Raw genomic sequence first — 26343 nt, forward strand, 5'->3', positions numbered from 1 at the left:
ATTTTTTTAGTCTCTAATATCAGAGTTATGAATTCACATTTTTAAGTCTCTGCATGTTAACAGCATAAAGTATTAGTAGAAAAACCTGCTTTAGGTCTTAAAAACAGCTATAAAGTTCTCTCAGCTGTTCTTCAGTTATGTTTTACTGACATAAATAAGCCAATAGGATGGTAATACCCTTTGCAGATTAGTAAGGCTTATGACATGATTTCCATTTTGTAAATTTTAAGGAATGAAAATTTTAGAATTAATACAACTTTAGGATTTTGTAGAGTGGGAATTGGGTCACTTCATTGTAAAACATCTGACAAGCTCCGAGCATTAAAATCCAAAGCACCGATTATTACCAACTGATAGGTTTTGACATGCAGACACTGTAGCTCTATTTAATATTTATTTGCATGTATATTTTTATCATTGGTCTTTCAGCTGTTCTTTGAGTAGGGGATTATGTGGAGTGTGTACATAATGACAACTATAATTCTATCTTCCATATTGTTGAGGAAATTATTTTATTTTTCATTTTAGCTATGAGGCAACTAGTTTATAGTTTTGAATGAAGCCAAATGAAAATTATATAAAGACTCCTGATAAATATAATATTAACTAATATGGCTTATCAAATAATCATTTAATATACTTAATGTTGTTTTATACTATATCCCTTTTCTTATTACAAAAGTACATTGTTAAGATTTTTCAAGCCTTTATAGAATATCTGTTATGTGCCAAATAACTTGGCAAGCATTTGGCACACAAAGATAAATAATACATTGTTCTTACAGCTGAGGAGTTTATAATTAGTGTTGGACATTCACATTTCAATAACTGGCACTGCTAAGAAGAGGTATACAATGTGATATGTAGTTACAGAAAAAGTGACAAGAAAGTCAAGGATGTACTCACAGAGGGGACATTTGATCTGGGTATTAAAAATGTGTCAGGTTTTTTTGAGCAGAGAAATCAAGATACTCTAAACAATATGACCAATATATAAAATAACCCGGAGCTATGAGAAGAGCATGGCCTGTTCAGAAAAAAATTTAACATGACTTGAATGAAGAAAGTACTTGAGAATGTGCGGTTTGGGATGCTCCCTAGGAGCACCTATTTAAGTAAGGAATACCTTTATGAAGGAATGAAGAAAAAGCAATAAACAGCTTTTAAGAGAAATAACCTGATGGATATGAGTACATTTAGGAAGAAAATGGTTGTTGTACAACTTAGTATGTAGAGATAATTGCTATCAGTTCAGTGAGCATATCATAATTAAAAGAAATATTTTTTTACTATGGCCACAGAAGCTGAAACAAGGTATAATTACTTATCAGTGGTGCCTTGAATACCAGTGAGTTTAGGAGCAACTGAACTGATCATCAACTAAGTAATGATGAACAGCCTAAAGAAAAACTTTTGCGACTTTGGGCTCTGACCTTGGATGGACGTGTATGAGTGGCTTCTCTAAGCATCTTCTTCTGAATGAGGAGAGAATAATAGCACCTACCTCATTGAGTTGTTATGAGGATTAGGTATGACCTGACATGTAAAGCTCTTAGCCTGAGCTTAGTATATGTCAAATGCTCAGTGAGTGTTAATGAATATTACTATTAACATGCATGTTTCAATATTGACAAAACTTTTAAACTATGTAAAGATACTGTTATTGCTGTTGATTCTCATGCTTGTCTTAAATAGTATTTCATTTAGTCACTGAGGAATTACTATGTGCCTAAGCAACTTCATAGATAAGTTTCCTAAGAATAGTTCACAGCGTCTCATGAGGATAAGAATAGGAGAGGAAACAAGTATAAAACATATAAATTCTAATTTAAGTTATGGATAATATATTTAAATTTAAATAGAAGATCAAATGAAGATGCCGTTAGCCATATCTTGAGGGCAAGAAACTACCAACTTAATTACACAGGGCTTAGAACACCTGAAGAGCTAAATACGTTAAAAAAATCCGAGTGTGTTCCAGACAACACAATGACTGGCAGTCTTCATTGCTGATGCTCTTATTTATACATCTACTGAGTTGTAGGGTGGAAGTTTCCCAATTAGCTAAGACCAACAGTAATTTTGAGAGCACCAGTTCTGTGTGCTGGAAGAAATGAGAAATATATGTTGCTTTGCTATCACTCAGATATCACTGACTATTTTTTAAATATATATAAGATATATATGGGAACTATAGCAAAAATATTAAATATGTATACACTTCCCCTTTTTCCTGTGATCTAATATCACAATGCCAAAACTGTATTTGAACTTCTGGTGTTCAGAGATATTTTCACAAGTGGTGTTATTACAAGATTGAAAATTCCAAAATGAAACCCTGTCAATGATTTAATTTTTATTTCAAATATATGCTTATCCCACGAAAGTTTCCTTTCATTCTGAAACAGATTTGTCATGTTTAGGGACATATTTTCATTCCCAGGAATAAAATTTCTGTAGTCTTGAAACATCTTTTGGGAAGAAAATTACTTATCTTTATTTTTATACAATTTTGAAGAAAATAGATATAACATAAAATTATATATCAAATATTCTAGATGTACATAAAGTATTTGAGGGGGTTCCACTATAGCTATACAAATAAGTACTCGATATTCCTTAAAGACTATGCAGAAAATTGATTAATTGAACATGATTAAATAGTAAAAAACAGAAAAAAATTAAGTATCGAGACAAAACTGTCAACTGTGTACTTACATTTAGGGGAAGAAAGCAAATCTAAGAAGAAATATAAAGATAATTATGGCATTCCACTGATGCTATGTTCAGAGTAGAACAATAAGTTAAAAGGCTGGTCAGAGATACTATTTTTTTCTGTGTCAGTGGAGTTCCAGCTACGAACACGGGATAAACTATAAGGTTTCTTTAAACCATGGAAAAGTTACCCTCTTGTCCTACCCATTTTTTCTTACTAAGTTTAGCTGAAATTAGTGCATAATGAATTAAATGCATTCTCATATAAATGTGAGTAAAAATTCATATTATATTGATTTACATAATATCAATACACCAGCAATTTTATATTATAATATTAATTCAAAATATATGAATAATTTATTAAATAATTAAATGCATTCTCATATAAAATCCCTATCATATTGATATTACATAATATCAATACACCAGCAATTTTATATTTATAATATTAATTCAAATATATGAATACTTTTTTATTTTCTTGTCAAAGCAGCTTGATTCATTACTTTGTGAATGATATAATCTCAAGTTGTAAATTCTATTATAAATTTATTGAGGGGTAACTCAATTTTCTTAAAGGCTCAATATAATGAAAATATACATATTTAATTTGTGGTAAATAGGAGACCGTCTCAAACAGTTTCTATGATTTTTAGCTGAGCAAAGAAAGTCAGGAAACTATTGTAACCTACAAGATAGCCTGGTTTCAGCCATTTCTTATATAACTTGAATGACTCTTTTAGAAACATTCCAGCGCATTAGTGTATCTTTTAAACTATGGTACCTTCACAACAATCTAAATGTGATCTGACCAGTGTTGCATGTAGTGAGATCCTTTACTTATATTTAACCATTTCAAATTGCTATTTTCATCAACTGGGATTTCTAAGCCTTTATCAGAATACCCACCCCTAATAGTCGGTATTTTAGGAATTGCACATAAAACTTTACAACCATCCTCGTTAAATATCGAGCACCTCTCCTAGCATTTTTATTCATATCTGCATTCCACATATCAGCAGTCCTACTCATTTACCTGCCTTGGGGAAATAGGAAGATTTGGTTTTTTGGCATCTATCCAAGATGTTCATTAAAAAGTATTCCCCAAGTCAAACCATTAAAAAGTTCTTTCAAGTAGCTCTTGTTCAGTCATTAATAAGAGTTCGTTTTATGTTTTTTAATGTACAGTTGGATATTCGTCCAGCAGCACTGGTACCTGGCAGTCGGTCTAGCACACCAGGGTGTCATGGAAGAATCTGCATAATTGCCTTTGATGTCAAATATCCGTTTATGTATTTACATTAACAGTTTGTGGAGAATTTGAGAATAATGAAATACAATTAAAGTTGAACTCCACTCAGACACTTATTTCTTATTACTCAAGATTATTTCAGGAGTTAAGTGCACCCAGTCACCTTAATATGTAACAAATATCATTAGACAGTACAGATATGTAATTGATATTTTTAAAGAATTTCAAATTATATTCTGGATTTATCTAGTGCCCTTTATTTGTTTGCTAATTAGAAAATAATGTTATAACTCCAACTTAAAATTGTTATGTATGTTTTTATATGTTTCATATAATGTTTAATTTATATTCTCCATTAAATCTACAAAAAGAGAAAAATACCATTCATTAAAACACACAATGAATTACCAAAATTATAATAAATTTAAAGTTTACAAATATAATTATATACTAAAATGCATATTGATTATTCAAATACTATAACATCCCCATGGAAAAATCTTTGTTAATTCATAAATACTCAAAAACTCACCATGAATTACATCTTAATTTGAAGCTATAAATTTTGTTGATTTTTTTTTCTAAAGGAAAATTAAGCTGCTGTAGTCATTTATTTGAATTCAGTAAAATTTATTTTCTAAATTTTTATAAATGTAGTACTTTTACATGATAAAAATATTTATACTTTTGAATAAATGGAATAAATATAGAGAATATATATGAACATGTAATAAATACAATAATTTTAGAAGTTCTAAGAAAGCAAATAAAACAAACACTGAATTTTGTTTATGAAACATTTGTAAATCATAATTGTTTCCAAACTAAATGTGCAAAGTCTTTAGTTCTATAAAATATAAGTTTTGACCTTTGGTACCTGGAAGCTAGCTAGAAATTCCAGAACGAGGTACTTTTGAATTCCTTCATAACACAATAGACCTCTAATCAATACACATGAGTGTATGAGCCACTGACAGTGTATTTCAGAGTCTAAGCATCACTTCCTCTTGGAAAAATCAGTTTTGAAGCTAGTAAATGCCACATGAAAACTGATTTATTATTTTAGAGAAATAGAAAGTTTTCTTGCCTACTTTTTATGCTTAATCAGTGACCATTTTTCAGATGAATTTATTATACACTTTTGAACTTTGCCTCCACTTATCATGAATCAGAATTGAGAACAAGATGAGTCTACTTCAACTCCACGGGAAAATCTATCCTTGAGCTACTAAAAGGACTGACTTACAAGGAAATCTCTTGATACAGTGAAACTATGAGGTGACAATGTATTGCTGAGCACTTAGGACTATAAATAGTTGAATAATAGCCCACCGTGACTGTCTCTGATAACACTAATGGTGGATTAACAGCTTAACATGCATTGGTTGTACGTTATGACACATATTATATTTCGGTTTTTCTTCTAGGTAAGGGAACGACTGAGGGTTTCTTTAGAAAGAGTCTCTGCACTGGAAGAAGAACTAGCTGCTGCTAATCAGGAGGTAACATACTAAACTTTCTCCTCTTTTGAGGTGCAATATAGCTAACATAATATCTCTCGTGTTGTGTGTCATGTTTATCAAAACTGTCACAAAAAAGTAAATTACATTCTATATATGCCACTGGACAAGGCCTCTTGACACTGATGCCACAGTCATGTGTCCTCATTTCTGGTGTTCAGATCTGCCAGGGAGAGGTGAAAGGAAATTTGGGAAAAGCTAGTGACCTGTGAGCCAGTGCCCTGGGGATTCTGAAGGTCTGCAGTCAGAATGCAGTCCTTCTGGGAAGGAAAACACAGCTCCCAAGTTGGAAAACACGTACAATGTCTGGTAGACTTAGAAAATGTTACAAATAAAGTTGATTCCTTGGAGATATAAATATATTTTCCCTCAGGTCCTTGTTATTCTTGTCTTCTAAAAGCATGGTGTCTGTGTTTAGAGGCGTTATTGAACCCATTTCTTTTTATCTCATTCATGACTCTAAGAAAAGTATTTTATTTATCATCTCAGATTTAAAGAGTCATTTTCTTTAGAAGATTTTTCTTTTTTGGTTATTAGTGCATCAATAAACTTGGACATTAGAATATATAACAAATTTATAAATATATATAACAAATTTAATCTGTGTAGGCCACTAAAATATCCTCTCTCTCTCTTTTTCTCTCTCTGACTCACACACACACACACACACACACACACACACACACACACATTTTATTAGTAAGGTGATTTTTCCAGTTTATTCTAGTAATATAAATATCACTACTAGTAATGGACATACTAAAATAATTCAGTAATTATTGAATTACTTAGTAAATAACTAAAGAAGTGGGAGCTTAATATAATTAATTGTGTATTATAAATGAATTCTTAACAAAGTAATATTTATATTCATACTATAGACATGAACAAATGCACACATTTTTCAAACAAGCTGAAACTTTTACCCAGTACAATCTCTCTGTTCCTTAAAATAAGATGAGGCAATTGAGAAAGTTTACATATGCTTTTGTTTGTTCCAGGTTAAGAATTCAAACTTTAGAAATAATTGATTTAACTACAGGAAGAATTAGTTCCATGTGAATTGAAGGCTAGTGGTGGTAAAAGCATAAATGGTGGCACAGTGGTTTAAGATGCACCGGATGGTTTAAACAAAAGGAAGAGCCCAGTAAAGAGCCTGTGACATAATGGGTAATGACAAGAGAAACTCAGTCCTTCTATGAGAGAGACTATGCGTATACCTGTGCTCATTCTTAGAATGCACGAGAAGAAAGTATTAAGTGTTTGTATTTTATCATTGTTAATTTTGACTTTTATGTGTGTGTATGTTTATTTTGGATGAATCAAAAATACTTTATTGATAAGGGTAAACAAACGAAAGGGATGGTGACTACTAATTTGAAAGTCTTGCCTGATATGGCAGTGAAAAAGTTTCTATTCATCATTAACAAAGGTGGAGTGGGACTTCTTGACTGAAGTATTTATGCTGAATGAAAATGTTCCATACATTCAAGTGAGGCTCTGAAACCGCTCCAGAAATGGCAGCTCAATAGTCCAGCTGCTCATACCAAGGGAAAACAGCAGTTGAGAACGAAAGAGGAGAAAAGATTGTAGACTGTTGTATTTAATGCAGTTTTAGTCCTCAACTCTTACTATAGTCTCCTGTAGGCAGTGTGATAGAGATTGCTTGCACATAGATTAAATAAATTTTGAATCATTAAAATTACCCTTAAAATACTATAGCCTTTCTGAATGCTTTTTAAAAATTATTTATATAAATAAAAGGAGAGTAATTGTATACTCATTAACTTCTTAACTTCAATATATTTTGTCATTGTTGTCCGTTATAATTCATTCCCATGGGGCTTCACCTGAATTCTTACTTAGAATGGCACAGATCCAGCAATAAAATAAAATAAAATAAAAGTCTCTTAGTTTTCTAATGATAAGTCATTAAAAAATTATTAGTGACTTTTAAAGAAAGTACATAGGAAAAACTCACCTCTTCATAATAATGCCATTATTTACTTCATAATGAAATACTAAAAGAAATCAGAAGACACAGTTTGGCTTCTTGATTCTCTATAGTAACAGCAAACTGAAAAAGAAATTTCTGTAAGTAGAGCATCATTTACTGATGATAACAAGATACATTTAGAAGCCTTACAAAATCAGTTTAGAAAAATTCATGCTATTGGCAGCATTAGAAAGGAATACTAGATAAAGTTTTGATATTAGAAGAAGTAATTGAAGAAGGTATTTTGGAAAATAAATAGAAAATTTTTCTTATTTAAAAAAGAAAAACTTATTAAGAGCACATTCTTAAGAGCCAAATAAAAATATGTAAGATAGACAAAAATAATCAGTTATTAGAAAAAAATTCCTGAAAATGACTAAATGAACCAGAGTTGGAGGAAAACTTTATTTAATGCTTCAGGTTTTAGATTAAAATGATTATCTATGTATAAGTATCCCTCGTAAGTCAAATCTGTTTGTTTCCTGGGTTCATAGAGTAAGCTTGGAGAGTAAGGATGCCACATTATCAGAACCTGTCTGGTTCCTGAATTTCTAGTAGTGATAATGACAGTTCAGATAGCCAAAGATTTATCCAAACATTTTCTTAATTATTTCACTTCCTGCATTCAGAAGGAGAAATAACTGTGGGGCTTCAGACTGCAAGTGTTACCTTGATACATACTGCATATAACAGTATATATGTAAATGCATACGCAGAGTCTAAAAGATAGTAGAGGTTATCATCATTACATTAATAGAGTCTATTCCATTATCTGAGTCCCTCAGTCTCTCTGTGTCTCTTGTCCTTTCTCCCCTACCCCATTCTCACAGATGGTTTGGGAGTTATCTCCCTTAATACCTTTTCTTTACACAATCTCTCCTGTGGAGGCCTCATGCATTTCTCATCCATCCAAGGCTTCAACCATGACTTGTATGGAAAGGCAACCAAATCTGCGGCTCAAAGTTCATTTTCTTTTCTGAGCTGCACAGATTTTAAACACTGGGTTGGCATTCCTACCCAGCTTTGCTGATGCTTCCATGGATTGTTCTCTGCCACAGGTGTTCAGGATGGGACTAAGGGGAGAGACTAAAATTCAGTTCAGGGTTTGCTAATCAAAAAATATACCTGCAGGGCTGTAACCACCTACTGGGATCAATTTTTTCTAATAAATACAAATGAACCATATGCACTGTTAGACCTGAATCTCTGCCTAGTTTTCCCAAGGGTGCCTTAGAATCTCTATGGCACAGGGATGCAATGAAATAAGTAGCATTCTGAAACGGAATGTCAGACAACTATATTGGGAAAGGACTCCAAACAGTCAACTTTACAAAAAGAAAGAAGTTGAATAGTATGATCCTAATTTTGTACAAGTACAAATAATGATAATACATTATTATGAGGTTAGAAGACAAATTTTATATATAAATACAAACCTGTCATTATTGGTTGTCTCAGGTGTTTGCAAGTATATATACTATTTTTGTAGCATTTGAATTTTTGTTATAAACAAAACAATGAACATTTTAGAGTAAAATGTTATTTTCCTTACTTGGTCATTCTGTTAATCATTTAACAATAACAATAGCTATTATTTACTGAGTACCTTAAACCTCAAGGAACTGTACTAAATACATATATATCAGCAAAATAATACTGGAAGTTATATACCACTGCAGATAAGCCCAGAGAGGTTATTTCTCCTAAAGTGACACTATTCTCTCCTACATGAAAATGCGCTTGTCTTTGAATTTGTTATAACTCTCTTTATTCAGGCAGTTCCAACATATATTTAACTGTTTCCACAGTCTACCCTCCCAATCCATTTACTCTTATCTTCTTCTACATACATTAAAACCACCATAATTCAAGTATTTGTTATTTCACACCTGGGATTTTATAATAAAGTTCTGTCTGTTCTTATCTCCTATCCCTTTCTTCTTTTATCCTTCAAAATTAAACTTATTAAGTAAAGCCTCAATCATATTCACTATTTTATAACATTCTGATATGTAATGTATATAATATATACCATATTAATATGTTAATCATGTAATATAATGTACTATATTAACATATGTATAACAATATATATTACATAAACCTGTAATACACACTCAAGAATCTCTTCAATGGTCTTACCTGTGAATCCAGTTTTAAGTCCCATTACCCCTGCAGGATCTGACTAAGTTCTTGATAAATTATTGTATTCACTGTTTTTGAAAGCAGCCAACATTTGTCCTGCCTCTAAATTTTATGCTAATGTCTGTCTTAGGATGTTTCCACAACTCCAGCTCACCCATTAAAATTATACTTTCCTATTGAAACTCATGTTCAGATAACATCATAATTTTAATGAAATATTTTATTATTTCTTGCCAACAGTCATTGCTCCTCAGTTTAAATAGCTAACGCTTATTGCTTCAGCACTTAGTACAACTGTTCAACAAGCATTAGGGTTAATTAAATACCTGTCTAACCCTAGGTTGTTAGTTCCCTGAGAAAATAGACTACATCTTTCTCATCTGTATTTGTTTCATCAGTACAGTGATATGAACTTTGTGGTCCATATATATTTGTCAACTTTCATTGTATAGAGTTTGTTGTGACTGGTGTTTTCACATGGTTTGTTACCTATTAATCGAGTTTGAACAACCTTAGGCATGCTAAATAAACAGCAATACGTTGATTTATATGCATCACATTTAATAAGATGTTCTTTAAAAATATAATTATTGAGCAACTATCATATTCAGAAAATTCTGTGAGTATCTGACATAAGGAACAGGAAAACATAATATAAGTGAAGAATTATGCAAATTTTTATGTAACTTGCCCTCATGTGATGAAGGTGAACATATAAACAGATACATAAAATATAATTTAGTGCAAAACTAACTAAATGCAAAATTGGAGCCCAAACAAAGTGCAAAAGAGCAGAGAGGAGAAGGGTATACTCTAAACCAAAGGATTAGAGAAGTGTCACCTTTGAAGGAAGACTATGACTGACTTCAAAATTTGTAGAAAATGTTTTAAGCCGAGGAACCAGTATGATTAAGAAAACCTGAACTTGGTTATGTCAATAATAATGAATGCTGCTGTGTTGGTAGAACCAAGTTATGAAAAGATGTAGAAGTGGATGGTGGAGAGATTGATAGGGCTCAGACTTTAGTGAGCCCTGCATGCCATGATCAAATTTTGTAATTAATACTTTGTGAAATGAGAAAGCACTGAAGATGTAGTTTTGCTTTAGTTTGTTTTTGTTCTGTAAGGTGAACACCACTAAAAGAATGTTTGTTTGTTTTGATTGTTGACACGCTTACAGATATCCCCTGTTTCTCCCAAGCCCCTCCTCACCCAACCCCAGCCTTCACCACATTGGTGTTTGTGTCTGTGAGCTTTGTATGTTTTTGTACATTTTTTGGCTAATCTCTTGACATCCCCCTTACCTCCCTCCCCTCTGAGATCTATCCAGTCTATTCCATATGCCGATGCTTCTGGTTTTATTTTGTCAGTTTATTTAATTCATCGGATTCCACATATGAGTGACATAATGTGGTATTTGTCTTTTTTTGGACTGGCTTATTTTACTTAGCATAATAGTACCCAGATCCATCCAGCTGGAAAGTTGACATAATATGATATGGCTGGTCAATGTGATGATATGATATGTTATTTTGATCATGACATTTCAACAAACACTTATGGAGCATATTCTTTTAATCAGACATTATGATCAGTACTGGGTATAAATATGTAATAATAAACTTCATATTAATAAAGCAACCATTCATCTGTTAAGTTTGGTATGGGAGACAGACATGGTAAAAAGTAAGTAAAATGGTGAGTTATTTAATGACCAATGTTTCAGTTTAGGAAGATGAGAACATTTGTGAAAACTGATGGTAGCGATTTTGCAGAACATGAAGGTGCATACCACTCCTTAAAATGATTAAAATAGTAAATTTTATGTTATGTACACTTTACCATAATAAAAAATAATTATAATACAACATGACTATTATGAAAATGAAAGGAAGCACAAGGTTTAATAAGTACAAAGTTTACTTACTTTTTGAAATCAAGGAAGACACAAACAAATGGAAACATATACCTTGTTCATGGATTGGAAGAATTATCATCATCAAAATGTCCATACTACCCAAAGCAATTTACAGATTCAATGCAATACCTATTAAAGTACCAATGGCATATTTCACAGACATAGAACAAACACTTCAAAAATTTATATGGAACCATAAATGAGCCCGAATAGCAGCTGCTCTTTTGAGAAAGAAGAACAAAGTAGGAGAGATCACAATACCTGATATCAAACTGTATTACAAGGCCACTGTAATCAAAACAGCCTGGTATTGGCATACAAACAGGCACATAGACCAATGGAACAGAACAGAGAGCCCAGAAATAAACCCAATTCTCTACAGTCAATTAATATTCGACAAAGGGAGCAGTATCATAAAATGAAGTAAAGATAGCTTCCTCAACAAATAGTGTTGGGAGAACTGGACAGCTACATGCAAAAAAAATGAAACTTGAGCACCAACTTACACCATACACCACAATAAATTCAAGGTGGATAAAAGACTTAAATATAAGCCTTGAAACCATTAAAGTCCTAGAGGAGAACATTGGCAGGAAAATCTCAGATATTTCACGCAGCAACATTTTTAATGATATGTTCCCTAGAGCAAGGAATATAAAGGAAAGAATAAACAAATGGGATCTCATCAAAATAAAAAGTTTCTGCGTGGCTAAAGAAAACAGTATTAAATTGAAAAGACAACCAACTGTATGGGAAAACATATTTGCCAATGATACCTCAAACAAAGGTTTAATCTCCAAAATATACAAGGAACTTACATGACTCCACTCTAAGAAGACAAGCAACCCAATTAAAAAATGGGAAAAGGACTTGAACAGACACTTTCTCAAGGAGGACATACAGAAGATCCAGAGACACATGAAGAAATGCTCAATATTGCTAGCTATCAGAGAGATGCAAATCAAAACCACAATAAGATACCAATTTACACCAGTCAGAATGGCTATCATAAACAAAGGAACCAACAACAAATGTTGGAGAGGTTGTGGGGAAAAGGGAACCTTAGTTCACTGTTGGTGGGATTGCAGACTGGTACAACCATTATGGAAAACAGTATGGAATTTTCTCAAAAAAATAAAAATCAACCTGCCTTTTGACCCAGCAATTCCACTGCTAGAATTATATCCTAAGAACCTCAAAACATCAGTTTCAAAGAACCTATGCACCACGATGTTCATAGCAGCACAATTTACAATATCCAAGAGGTGGAAGAAACCTAGGTGCCCGTCAGTAAATGAATGGATCAAAAAATTGTGGTACATATACACAACAGAATTCTGTGCAGCAGAGAGAAAGAAGGAACTACTACCCTTTGCAACGACGTGGATGGAACTGGAAAGCATTATGCTGAGTGAAATAAGCCAGGTGTTGAAAGACAAATACCATATGATCTCACCTTTAACAGTAAGCTAAGCAACAAAACAGACAAGCAAGCAAAATAAAAACAAATACACTGAAATAGAGAACAGGGGGACAGCGACCAGAGGGGAGAGGGGAGAGAATTTAAGGGGAAAAATGGGAAGGATTTAGAGGAACAAGTATAAAGGACACAGGGACAATAACTAAGGGGGGTGGAAATGGGAGGGAGGTGGGGTGCATGGGGGAGGGGTGGGCTGGGATGGGAGAAATAAACAGAAAACTGTACTTGAAAAATAACTAAATAAAAATTAAAAAAAAATAAAATAAAAAATAAAGAAAAAAGTTTACTTACTTTTTTTAGTATTACAAAATAGAGTAATGAATGAGGGAAAGCAGAAGGTGTTAAAGAACATCTTCCTAGAGAAATTATGCCATTTGCAACAACGTGGAGGAATCTTATACTAGGGGAAATAAGTAAAGCAGACAAAGACATTGTATGGTGTCACCTCAATGTGGAGTGTAAAGATGTAAAACCCATTGAAACAGAGTAGGTTTGTGGTTGTCAGGGACGGGGAGGTTGAGGGAAATAGGGAGATAGTGGTCAAGGGATACAAACTTTCAGTTACAAGATGAATCAGGTTAGGAGATCGAATGTACAGCATAGTGACTATAGTTAACCATATTATATTGCATACTTAAAATCTGCTGGGAGTAGATCTTAAATGTTCTCACAAAATGGTAAGTAACAATGTAAGGCAATCTCTGTGTTAGTGAACCTTTTGCGATAATCATTTTGGAACATAGAGGTATATGACATCACCACATTTTACACCTTAAACTTACGCAACAGTATTTGTTAATTAGATCATGATAAAAATATTTTTTAAGTTTTCCTAGAGAAAAAAATTACCTACAATATGGAGGGTGACTAAAAAGAGATTACCACGCGGACTTGGATGGAACAAAGGAAAGCAGACAGGAGTAGGGAGAGGGAAGAGATGGCAGACAGGCTAATCTGAGTGAGAGACGCTAGGGCGTGGGCCTCGTCCCGTATAATGTGGTGTCCCAACTAAGTTAAAGAGGGAAGCGATATGATCCTATCTTTTAATTTTACAGATCAATGGTAATCCAAAAGTTAAAGGTAGAAAGTATATATGATAGTAAAGGGACAGTGTTTATAATTCAGATTTTTAAAATTTCTTGAAAGTAACAAGGGCTAGTGTGAGAAAGTACTGAACATAGAATAGAGCTATTATCCTTTCTGGCATTCTTTATGTTCTTTTAATAATGGAAAATACAGATATAAATGAAAGAATCAAAGTAGTACTGTAAATAAACAAAAAAATATATATATATACATAATCAAAATTTGCTTTTCTTTTTTGCCTCTTTAAATACACAGGCAGATTGTATTGTTAGCACTAAATACATTTCTACAGGTCATCATCCTAAAAAATGTGAGCACAGATTATTTAGACACAGAAAATACAATAACGTCTTTATTCCTCACAAAGTATTTTTGTTGCTGTTTAAAATTGGAAACCACAAAAAAATGTGCAATTGAAAGAAATGAAAAGAAGAATGAATAGATTATATTCTAACAATGAGTTCTCCTTTAGAAGAAGACTGTATACTTTAAAAGTATTTAATTAAGCCAGACAAATGGATGATTCAGAAACTACAGTAAAAAATCAATTGACAGACTAATTTTCAGTGAATACAAAGGAGTGCTTATTTTTAAAACTTTTCTACATGGTTGCATTATATATAAAAAGAACTGGCATATATAGTTGTAGGCTGAACTCTATTTGTATATTCTATATTAGTTTATTCCAACAACCAAATTTCATAAAAATTTTCTTAAGATTTCATTTTACCTCATCTACAACTAACCTTATCCCTGAAGTCTAATTTCTTAAGAAAAAAAATTAAGAATTTTCAAGGGCAAATAAAGTACTTCACACATTAGAACAATATTGGATTAGGATAGTGGGAAGAATTAGAGGCAGCAAATCTGTTTGAGGGGTTTTTAGGACCACAGATGGACCATGGCTATTGCTTTAAACATCCTTCACTATTAATGATCTTAACAATCCTTTTACTTGGGTTAAAAATAAGTATTAAGTTGAATTAATAGAAATGAATGGAAACATGGAAAAGGTGAATAGATACGGGCAAAGGTGGAACCTACCTTAAAAAGCCAGTAAGAGGCTGGGAAGGAGTGATGAATGCTGGAAACTCAAGTGACTCAAAAATCTTTAAAACAAATGAAGATAGAAGTAGAAATATGGAGATAAAGGTAGGAGAGGGAGAAGAGAGAGTTTTATGCGGAGGCACTGAGTTGATCAACACTGTCAAAAGTTTCATGAAGGCATGTGGGATTACGCCTAATATTAGGTGATTAGACTTACCATTAGGTCAGTAAAAATGACTTGCAAAGAGTTTCAATAAACTGTAATGCAAAAAGAGAGGTTGTGATGAAAGGAAATTGAATCAATTAGAAATTTTTAAGTGGGACATAGTGAGTAATACTTTTCTGAGAGAAGTTTGCAACAGAGACAAGGGGAGAGTAAAAGCTGAATGTATAGGCAATAATAAGAGATAGCCTGTCCTAAAAGCTTACAACCAATGGAAAGAAAGAAGGAAGACACATAGGAGAAGGAATTATTTGTGGGCAGCACAGTAGAAGAAAAGCATGGTTCCAAAATAAATAGCAAGTATGGAAGTGCTTCCTCTGAGAAATAGAGGAAGGAGAATGGGGTGTAGAGAATAGCAATGAATAAGGATTTTGATTTGGAGAGGAAAGAAGACACAGGAATTTTATCAGAGTCTTCCCAATGAAACAAGGATTACCTGCTAAGGGAAGTGAAGTAGAGTTACTTTATGAGTTAAGAAAACTGAAGATAAGATAAGGTAGAATTTAGTAAGGAGCCAATAAAACTATGCAAAGAAATTTTGATGTGGGATGGTAGACTCAAAGAAAGGTCTCATTAAGTTACCCCAGCAAATTAAACAAATTAAGTTTCCATAGCATTTACCAACTAAAACAATGAGAATTCTACTACAGTATTTCCTTGTCTAAATCTATGATGTTCTTTTAATTCATAGTAATTTGAAAGTAAGAGATACAAATATTAAAGTTGTCTTAGATGACTCTAATCCCTTGGAATAAATACAGAGGTGAAATGTTTCCCTAAAATTTAACAGAGGTAAAAATCAAGATGTTTCTGAAACCTATAAGTAACTCAGCTATATTTAGTGAAAAAGAAATTTAGTAGCTGAAGGTGATCCAGAAAATCCTGTTGAATGGGGGAGAGTTGCTGATCAGTACTTATTAAAGGAATTAGCCTTGGTTATTTCTATTAACCAATAGAAATACTCATCAGATGTTATTCAATTATTTCAGAATCCCAGTATTGAGGTTATTTATCTTGGTAGACCCTGTGCCAATTACTCATTTTTTGTTTCTTTTAATTCTATCTCTTTGTTTGTTTCCAAGATAAAAACAAACATAATTTTTTGTTTATCACTGCCTTTATAAAATGATTAACCTTAGAACTTTCTAATTCCTTACGTTTATATATACTACAGATCCTAATTCAGCTGATTAGTTTACTTTCATCATTAGTAAATGTATGGAACTATTTTTATTGTTAGTAAATCCCATGACTAACTTTGAATTCACACTTTAACAGAAAGTCAAATATAAGTTTTTAGTTTAGTATTTGAAGCAAGTCATCATGAAAAACTTCCCAGAAAATAGCCTTTGTTTAATGACAGCAGTGTTGGCATAAATAAGGCACTGGCATCCTTGCAGTCTGAACATGCATCCCTAGAAGGCCATGTAAAATTCTTTGATGTGGCAGGACCCATTTAGTGGGAACCTATTCTTCCTGTTGAAATTGTATCATTTGCGTTAGAAACTTATCTAGTTCTTAATTTATTTTATTTCATGTAAGAGTTTATGATACTTGAACAACATCCTTTTTTTGTGTGCTTTATGTGGGCCACTCAAGTTGTCAGCATTGTCAAACTGGCAGTTACTCATAAATGCCTATGATTCTTTATTATACTTCTAGATTATTTTTCTTAATAATACTGCAGTCTAACAGTAACAAGTAAATTACCTAAGTTTTTATCATCAATAGAAAATGTCTTGTTTGCTGTTCATACTTTTGCTGTTCCAGTACAAAGAATCTTTTTCAATAAAAGGAAATCAAGATGTGTTACGATAACTATGTTAAAACCCAATAACGAAAAGAGAGTTAAAAAAATTGCTGCTTGCTATGTCCTATTTTTACTATTCCTAAAACCTATGTGAAGAAATCATTTAAAATATAGGTTAAAATTGTCTCCTGTTGTGTGTGAGACATTTGAAATCTATTGCCAATCTCAAGAGACTGTTTTGAATACATTTCTTCTTCAGTAAAAGCAGAGGATTTGCTCTTCTGTGATAGCAGATGTGGTTGCTTTATCTTTGTACGTGGAGATTATGAACTGCTTTTTTCTCTTCATATTAATTACAAGGTCATGTTTGATATTGATATTTTGTTCATAAGCAACATAAATTGATCCATTTTAGTTTATCCATGTGTTTCCTAGAGTATTCTTATAAAACAGATTAATTATTTAAAAAAAAAAAACTGAAATGGCCCTGGCCAAGTGGTTAGTTGATTAGAGTGCCATTCTGTACACTGAACAGGCTGGAGCTCTGATCCTGTGTGTACGGGAGGCAACCGATCAGTGTTTCTCACATCAGTGTTTCTGTCTCTTTCTCCCCCTTCCTCTCTCTCTAAAATCAATGAGCATATCATTAAGGATTTTTAAAATTTTATTTTAAAAATTAAATGTAATACATTTTAATAAAGTTTAGTAAGAGAAGTTTCAAAGTAACTTGAAAGTAACTTGAAATTTAACTTGAAATTAAAAGGTTGCAGTTTGAATCTTATATCTATCACTTACTAATTAGGTGACCCCTGGTAATTTATTTACCTTCTCTGTGCCTCAGTTTTCTCACTGGTAAAATAAAATACCAATAAATCTTAGAACAGTTTATCTTTCAAATTTCACGATATTTGGATAAAACAATATACAAGGAAGCACACTGTAAACTTGAAGTACTAAAGTTGTATTATTAAGCTCAAAGGTCAATGTCAGCTAGTTAGTAATTAAGTAGACAAAAACTTTTTTCTGTTGACAATTTGAACTTGGAAATAAACAAAATAACAGTACTTCATTTTATTCTGAGGCCTAAATTGCCTTATATTTATTTATTTATTTGTTTGTTTAATTTTAATATTTTTTATTGTTGTTCCAGTACAATGGTTTCCATTTTTCCCCCACCACACCCCCTGCCCCACCCACCACCACCTCCCACTCTCCAACTTACTCCCTTTGGCTTTGTCCATGTGTCCTTGATGGCCCTTCACCTATTTTTCCCCATTATCCCTCTCCCCTCGCCCCTCTGGTTACTGTCAGTTTGTTCTTTATTTCAATGTCTCTGGTTCTATTTCGTACTCTTATTTGTTTTGTTGATTAGGTTCCACTTATAGGTAAGATTATTTGGTTTTTGCCTTTCACCGCCTGACTTATTTCACTTAGCATGATACTCTCCAGATCCATCCATGCTGTCATAAAGGGAAGGAGCTCCTTCTTTTTTCCTTTTTGCTGTATAGGATTCCATTGTATAAATGTACCATAATTTTTTTATCCACTTAATTATTGTTCAATTAATAAATGGTGTACATTATTTTTTGAAATTTTTAAAGTATATTTCGTTTATTTATTTATTATTTTTTCAAGTCATTTTAAAAAATTTTATTTAGTTATTTTTCAAGTACAGTTTTTTGTCTATTTCTCCCATCCCAGCCTCCCCCACCCCGTGCTCCCCACCTCCCTCCCATTTCCACCCCCCTTAGTTCTCGTCCCTGTGTCCTTCCTATTAGTTCCTCCAAATCCCTCCCCCTTTTTCCCCCTAACTTCCCTTCCTTCTCCCCTCTGGTCACTATCCCCTTGTTCTCTATTTCAGTGTCTTTGTTTTTTTTTCTGCTTGCTTGTTCGTTTTGTTGTTTAGCTTCCTGTTAAAGGTGAGATATGGTATCTGTCTTTCAACCCCTGGCCTATTTCACTCAGCATAATGCTTTCCAGTTCCATCCATGTTGTTGCAAAGGGTAGGAGCTCCTTCTTTCTCTCTGCTGCATAGAATTCCACTGTGTATATGTACCACAATTTTTTGATCCATTCATTTACTGACGGGCACCTAGGTTGCTTCCAACTCTTGGCTATTGTAAATTGTGCTGCTATGAACATTGTTATGCATAGGTTCTTTGAAATTGATGTTTTAGGATTCTTAGGATATAATCCTAATGCTGTACATTATTTGTTCATAGGAAGGTTCTGTAGCACAACCTGAATTTCATAAATGATCTGCAATTTACTTATTTATGCAACTGGTAATAATTATAGCATTTACAATTTTGAAGGTGAGATTATTCTATGCCATGAACTATGCTAAGTACTATACCAATCCCCAACATGCACATGCATGTACACATTCTCACACTTTCCACCTAATCTTCACAGTTAACCTGTGAGAAAAGTGTAATTACTACTAACACTTTGCAGATGAAGAAACTGAGGAGTAGAGGAGTTGAGTGAAATGCTTTGCATATTATCACTATTCAGCAAGTATCAAAAGCCAGGATATCTGACTCCAAATGTGAGTGTTTAAGAGTAGCCACTAATATGTCTGGCTTTTCTCTTACTAAGAATATTTATATCAGAAAACTGTGTTTCTAAATTCACAGTTCACCTTCTACCAGTTATGTAACTTCATCGTGGTATCTTTATATTTTTCCACAGATTATTTCAAGGTTCATAGCTCATTATATTGACAGAGGGGAAAAAAAAACAATTGTTATTTTTTAATAAAACATGTGTTAAATCAGTTAGTTAAGTTAAACTTGTTTTTAAATTGCCAAATATTGGGTTGAAATAAAACATTCAGCTCCATAGAAAGAAACATTAAAACATCTAATAGGTGAAGTTATTTGGGTACATTAAATCACTTGATTTTAAACTTTGTATCTAAATGTTTTCCCTTGGTATAGATTTCGGTGTCAGTGGCTCTGACTAGTTTTCTGAAGTAGACAGCATGAGAGCATTTTGTATTGGTCTTTATACTTTCAGTATGGAAAGTGGGAGATCACAAGTTATACTAAACAAGATCCGAGGATTTCTACAGCATTTCTTTATTTACATTTCATTTTGAAAGAAATGAACAAATGATCTCAAATGTAGAGAAATTTGGAAGTTCCAAATAGATTAATGTTTTGGATGCTAAAAGGAAATGGGTGGACAAAAAGGATGCAAGAATTGCTTTAATGTTTTCTCTTTGGCTTTTGTCTTTTTTTATTATTTTTGTAAATAGTACTTTGCTCATCATTTTAACTTTTGGAAACTCCATAGCAGAAAACATTACAGATTTGATCAGCTGGTATCTACCATATGTTATTTGCTTGTCTTAGCCTTTTTGGGAGGTGCTGCTGTAACAAACTCCCATAATGGCTTAAGCAGTAAATATTTACCTCTTGGAAACTTCCCAGCTTCCCAGTTCTGGGAAGCTGGGAAGTCAAATATCAAGGTGCTGGCAAGTTCCATGTCTGGTGAGAGCCTGCTTCCCAGAACCTTCTCCATGTGTCCTCCAGAGCAGAATGAGTGACAGATCTCTGGGGTCTCTTTTATAAGGACCCTAAATCCAATTCCTGTGGACTGCACATCCCACAGGCCTCACGTCCTATTGCCGTCACATTGGGGGTTAGGATCCATCATAAAAATATTGGGGAGACAGAAACATTCAACACCGTTACCAGCACTGAGCCAACCTGCCAAGTCTGAGGCCACAATCCCTCACAAGACTGGTGTCTCTTCCAATACCAAGTGTGAGTTCAAGGGTTCCCTCATCTACTCTCATTTTATGTAATCCACTAGAAAGACTAACAAAACTCACTGAAAGCTGTTATATCTACAGTTATAGCTTATTATAAGGAAATGATATGGACCAAAATTAACCAAGGAAAGAAACACAGAGGGCAGAGTCCTGGGCGGGTTTCAAACTTCTGTTGTCCTTAGGATGCATTTATCTCCTAGAACTGATGTGTGATAACACACACAGAGCACTGCCAACCTGGGAAGCTCACCAAACCTTTGAGTGTCTAGTTTTTATTTAGGTTTAATTAAGGAAGAACCATGGTTTGTCCAAGCAGTTAAACTCAGCCTCCAGTTTAAGACACAAAGCCTCCTAAATCATCTGATAGATCTTTCTGACCTATCCCTAAGGTTAGGTAACCTATCCCTAAGGTAAGACTATGAAGAGTGGCCTGCCCCATACTAAAATCCACCGTGGTCAGTTCTCAAACAGAACAAAGATATTCCTAGTAGGTGCAATATAGACTACTTACCCCAAATTGAGGAGAAAGGCCTGATCTCTCTTTGGAGAAAGCTAAATTCTTTGCTACACAGCTGTAAATCATCTTAACTTTCTTTATAAACCTTCGTTGTTGATGTTGTTTGGTTATAGTCATCCCAATTTTTCCCCCATTTCCCTCCCCTGTCGAAGATGTTTTTATGAACACTTAATGTTGGGAATATCTCCATTTATAACAATGTGTTGATAAAAACCAATGTTATTTTTCTACCCCCAAAATAATATTATAATTGGGAAATAGTAGGGAAAAAACTATGAGTAATCTCAGAATATCGAGGAGGTTTTAGAAAATCAGTTTTAATAAAACACAAGAGGTAAAGTAGAGGGAAGGGAAGGAAAAATGCAGTTTTTTTTAAAAAAAAAGGAAAATACAATACAGTTGATTACATTATAGGATCATTAGAAATAGTTCTGGGAGATCTGCTACTTCAATGTGCTGGACTGGGTCAAATACTAAGTGCTGCTTTTTCACACTCTGCCAGGCCACTTTAATCACTTGCCTCTCTGACCATCAGGTCTACAACCCCCACATCATGAGATAATTACTATTATTAACAGTAAGAATTTATAAAGCAGGACATACTACAACCATTTTAAACATGTGGAAAACATGGTTCTGAAGCTTGAAGCAACTCACTCAAAATACACGGCTAGTAAATAACTGTCCCACTGCCCTTGTCTCTGGTCTATTCATTTCTTTGAATTTCTTCTTTTAAAATCTCTTCACTAGGTTTGGATTATTATCCACTGATTCTCAGAACTGTAGCTCTTATCTGCCCAAGGGATTGGATGGATTTGTACCCTCACTGATGTTTCTGTTGTGTCCTGAACACAGGGACTGAAGGAGGAAAACAAGTTATTATTTCAATATTAGAAGAAGAGCAATCCACTAAATCTCTCTGGTGTACTTAAAAAAATTCCTTCTGATAACATGGAAGGCTGTCATGGAAGAAGAGATATAGACTGAGAGGGACATGTCACTATGGAGTACTCAATCCTGGCTGTATACCAGCATCACCTGTATAGCATTTGAAAAATACAGATGCATCCAGAAATTCAGATTCATCATTGGCATGTGGCTTGGCTATCTGAACTTTAAAAAATAAAAGAAAAAAGTTATGTAGTTGATTCAAAATGAGCCTATAGTTGAGAACTAGAGAGGGCATGTGGTAGAGAAAAACCATGGACTTTGAAGCAGATACAGGTTGGGGTCTCTGGCTTGCCACTTATAAGATGTATGACTTTAGATAAGCCAATTTACATTTTAAACCTGTAAATTTCTATCAGTAGAATATGGATAAGATCAATACTTACCTATAAGACCCTGGCTAGCATGGCTCAGTGGATTGAGTGCCAGCCTGTGAACCAAAGTATTGCCAGTTGGATTCCCGGTCAGGGTACGTACCTGGGTTGCGGGCCAGGTCCCCAGAAGGGGTGCAGGAGAAACAACCACACATTGATGTTTCTCTCCTTCTCTACCTCCCTCCTTTCCCCTCTCTCTAAAAATAAATAAATAAAATCTTTTAAAAATGCCTATAAATCTATTAAAATAACATTAAATAATGCAAATTAAACATCTAGCACTGAGAGTATAACAACTGCAGGGAATGATAAATATCATGCTACTAGTCAAAACAGTGTTGATGATTCTTCTCTAATATAAATAATTTTTGAGACACATAAAACTTTTTTCATGAAAGGGTGATTAAAATATACAAGTGTTCAGGAGCTTTCTGCCCAATGCTCCTTAGCACTCCTGGGATATGGTTTGGAAAGTAGAATTGAGTTCCACCAGAAATTTTTCTATGCAAATAAAATTAACATACTCTTTTTCAGCTCAGACACAAGGTTCAGGAGAGGACATCTTTAAGGTTAATATGGAAGCACCTGTGAAGGCACCACCAAGTCAGGAGGACACTGATAATTTAAATATTTGGACCAAGTTACATTCTAGTCCCATTTCCTGGCTTTAGCCATTCTGGTCATAATCCATATTTCCAAAAGACTGTGATATATGTCTCATGCATGGCTGATCTAACACATAACCCTGTGTCACTGTGCCTTACTAGGTATTTTTGGTAGAATATTAAGCTCCATCTATCCAACATGACTGCCTCGCAGCAAAGCCCCCAGCTAAACATGGTGCTCAAGCCAGAGGTTCTCAACTGTCTTTGCAGACTTCCCACCATGGTGACAGAAACTGTAATGGTTATTGAACTTACTGCTGAGGGCTGTGACCCCTTGAAATTTAAGGAAGCACATTCTATTTATATCAGAATTATTCACGTAACACATGTACAGTACTTCCTGTAACAACCCAAGTAATTAATTTTATCTGCACACAAACTCAACAAGATGCTTCGTAAATATGTAGCTGGTTCTAAAGCATAAAATACATTTGTACAACTTGCTTTCATCCTTTCTTACTGATAGTTTATCAGAATTTTTATGGGCTACACACACACACACACACACACACACACACAACTTCTATCTTTGGGTTGAAGTGCCTGCCATGATTGTCACTACTTCTAGCCAGCAGGATATGGAAGGGGACCAAGAAACATGGAGAAATAACATAACTTTTAGAGGAAGATAAGGAAGTAGCACAAACGATTTTTGCATACTTCCATTGATTAAAACTTGTTCTCACAATCACTCTAAGCTAGAAAAGGAACCAGAAAGTACAATCTCTACTTACATGGCCATATGAAGGATTTCTATTGCTAAGGAGTAAGGAAACAAATATTACAGTGCAACAAGTAGCATCTAGATAGAACACACAGAATATAAGAATGCTTGGTCACAAAGCACATGTGTATCAAAACCACACTTTGAAATTTTAAATACTTAAAATTTTACTTGTAAATTATAGCTCAATAAGGCTGAAAAAATCTGCAAAAAAGAATTCTTAGAATTCATGAGTGAATTTAATGAAGTCACATAAAATATACCTGTAACTATCAGTAGCATTCCCCTACTGGTGCTAAATAAATAGAAATAAAAGCAGCAAAGCCAAACTAGTAAAAACTAAAGGCCATGAAAAAAGTTTAATAAAAAAAATACACAAGAATATTAATTCAAGGCCATATTTATATTTAGCAGAAACATTTCTTCGACAAGCATTTATCAAAACATTAATAATTAATAAAGTATCTGAAATATAAGAGGCCTGTTCTAAGTGTTTCATGTATTTCAACTCATTTTACCTCCACATTGGTAACCTCTGAGATGGTATTGCAACTGTCACCATTTCTGGAGGGGGAGTGAGAGGAAGGAAACTGAGGCACAGAGAGGGAAAGCAAGTCCGCAGTGTCAAAAAGTGTGGAGCCAGCATCACTTCGTGGTTCATACTCTCAGTCGGTGCTCTGTGGTACCTGCCAGGCATCAGGCGCCAAGCACTGCTTGGGCCCTTGAGGGCACAACAGCAACACCAGTCCTCAAAGACCTTATATTAGAAACATAAACTTATAAAAAATGTTAGGTAGTGATAACTTTGTGAAATGAATTACACACCTATGGATAGAGTATTGCAAATTTAATCTGCACTTATTTTTTAAATAAGTGTGTTTTTTCCCTGTATTCTTTTAGTTCTTACTTTTGTAATATTATCAATGTCATCATGTCATCCAAAATATTCATATTTAGACACAAGCATATCACATTGTATATGAAAAATGCATTCATTCTGTCAAGTATTACATTTCCAGGGATTACTTAGTTTATGTTTCGATTGATGTAAATGAAATTACAAACAATGTGTTCAAGTGAACAGAGAGCACAATCTAAAATTAAAGAAATAGAGTTAAAATTCTGACTTTCACTGGATCCATTTGAACAAGTTTTGTTTGTTTGTTTGTTTGTTTTTGAGATGAACATGAACTACTACACTGGGGATCAGCAAACTTCTCTCTGAAGGGCAATCAAATAAATACTGTAGGCTCAGTGGCCATTAAATCTCTGTCATACCTGCTCTGTGATGTAGAGCAAAAGCAATCATTAACAGTTATGTAAACAAATGAGCTTGGCCATTTTCCAATAAAAATAAATTTATGGAGACTGGGATTTAAACTTCTTATAATTTTTATGTGTCACAAAACATTCTCCTTTTTTCAATTATTATTAAGCATCCAATAATGCACAATCATTTTTATCTTGTACAGGCCTGGCAAAAATTGGCAGCTGCGTCACCCCTGCACTCGGTGATCGATCACTTAGGTTTATGTCCTAGAGTCTCAGTCTGTCATACGCCTTCAGCAGCTTTCACTGGGCTGCTGCCTCTGTTAAATGATGAGAAGAAACTCGGTTCTTCTGACTGATGCAATAAATAATTACAAATCAACAAGCCTATTAGCATGCAAGCAGGGTTTTTTGGTAATGTGTTCTCATGCAACAGAACAGGCCTTACCGAGGAAGAGCAGGAGCCAAAGAAGCCAGGGACCAGGTGGCCAGAGAGTCAGAGTGAGAGTCCTTTGTTCTGAGGACTTACATTGTTGGTGGGATGTAGGTGAAGAGTTACTTATTGGTTGAAGGGTAAAGGTGGTGCCAGCTGGGGGCGGTGTGAATACCCAAAGGTGTTAATGGGCTTCTTCCTTTGGGCACTATGGGCCCTTTCTGACCTTTCAGGCCTTGGGATGAAAGCATAGTTTCAAAGGCTTTCTTCCCCAGAGAGTGGAGATGATGCATAGAACTTCAAGGACTACCCTCCCCCGCATGCTAGCATGGCGTTTCTGGTGATAATGGAACACCTGGCAATATTACTAGACCAGGCTCAGGGCTGCTGAGTTAGTGAGTGAGACCTGTCTCCCTCCGCCTCCCTGCCCTGGTTTGCTATCTGTCCTACCTAACACCTCTACCTCCAACAGAGGGACAAGAGAAAAACTGCACTTG

At 34.1% G+C, this 26343-nt stretch overlaps 1 protein-coding gene across 1 annotated transcript in view; it reads left to right on the forward strand.

Moving 5' to 3' along the window:
- The window catches only part of PPFIA2 (PTPRF interacting protein alpha 2), a 467265-nt gene that overhangs the window by 279566 nt on the left and 161356 nt on the right, over positions 1-26343 (forward strand). Inside the window, exon 6 of the mRNA XM_053658775.1 lies at positions 5398-5472. Coding sequence (XP_053514750.1) covers positions 5398-5472 — 75 coding nt within the window. The remainder of the gene's footprint in view (positions 1-5397; positions 5473-26343) is intronic.

The sequence above is a fragment of the Artibeus jamaicensis genome, unplaced genomic scaffold (genome assembly GCF_021234435.1).
Source record: "Artibeus jamaicensis isolate MK-2021 breed Jamaican fruit bat unplaced genomic scaffold, CSHL_Jam_final scaffold_584, whole genome shotgun sequence".
Taxonomy (NCBI): Eukaryota; Metazoa; Chordata; class Mammalia; order Chiroptera; family Phyllostomidae; genus Artibeus; species Artibeus jamaicensis.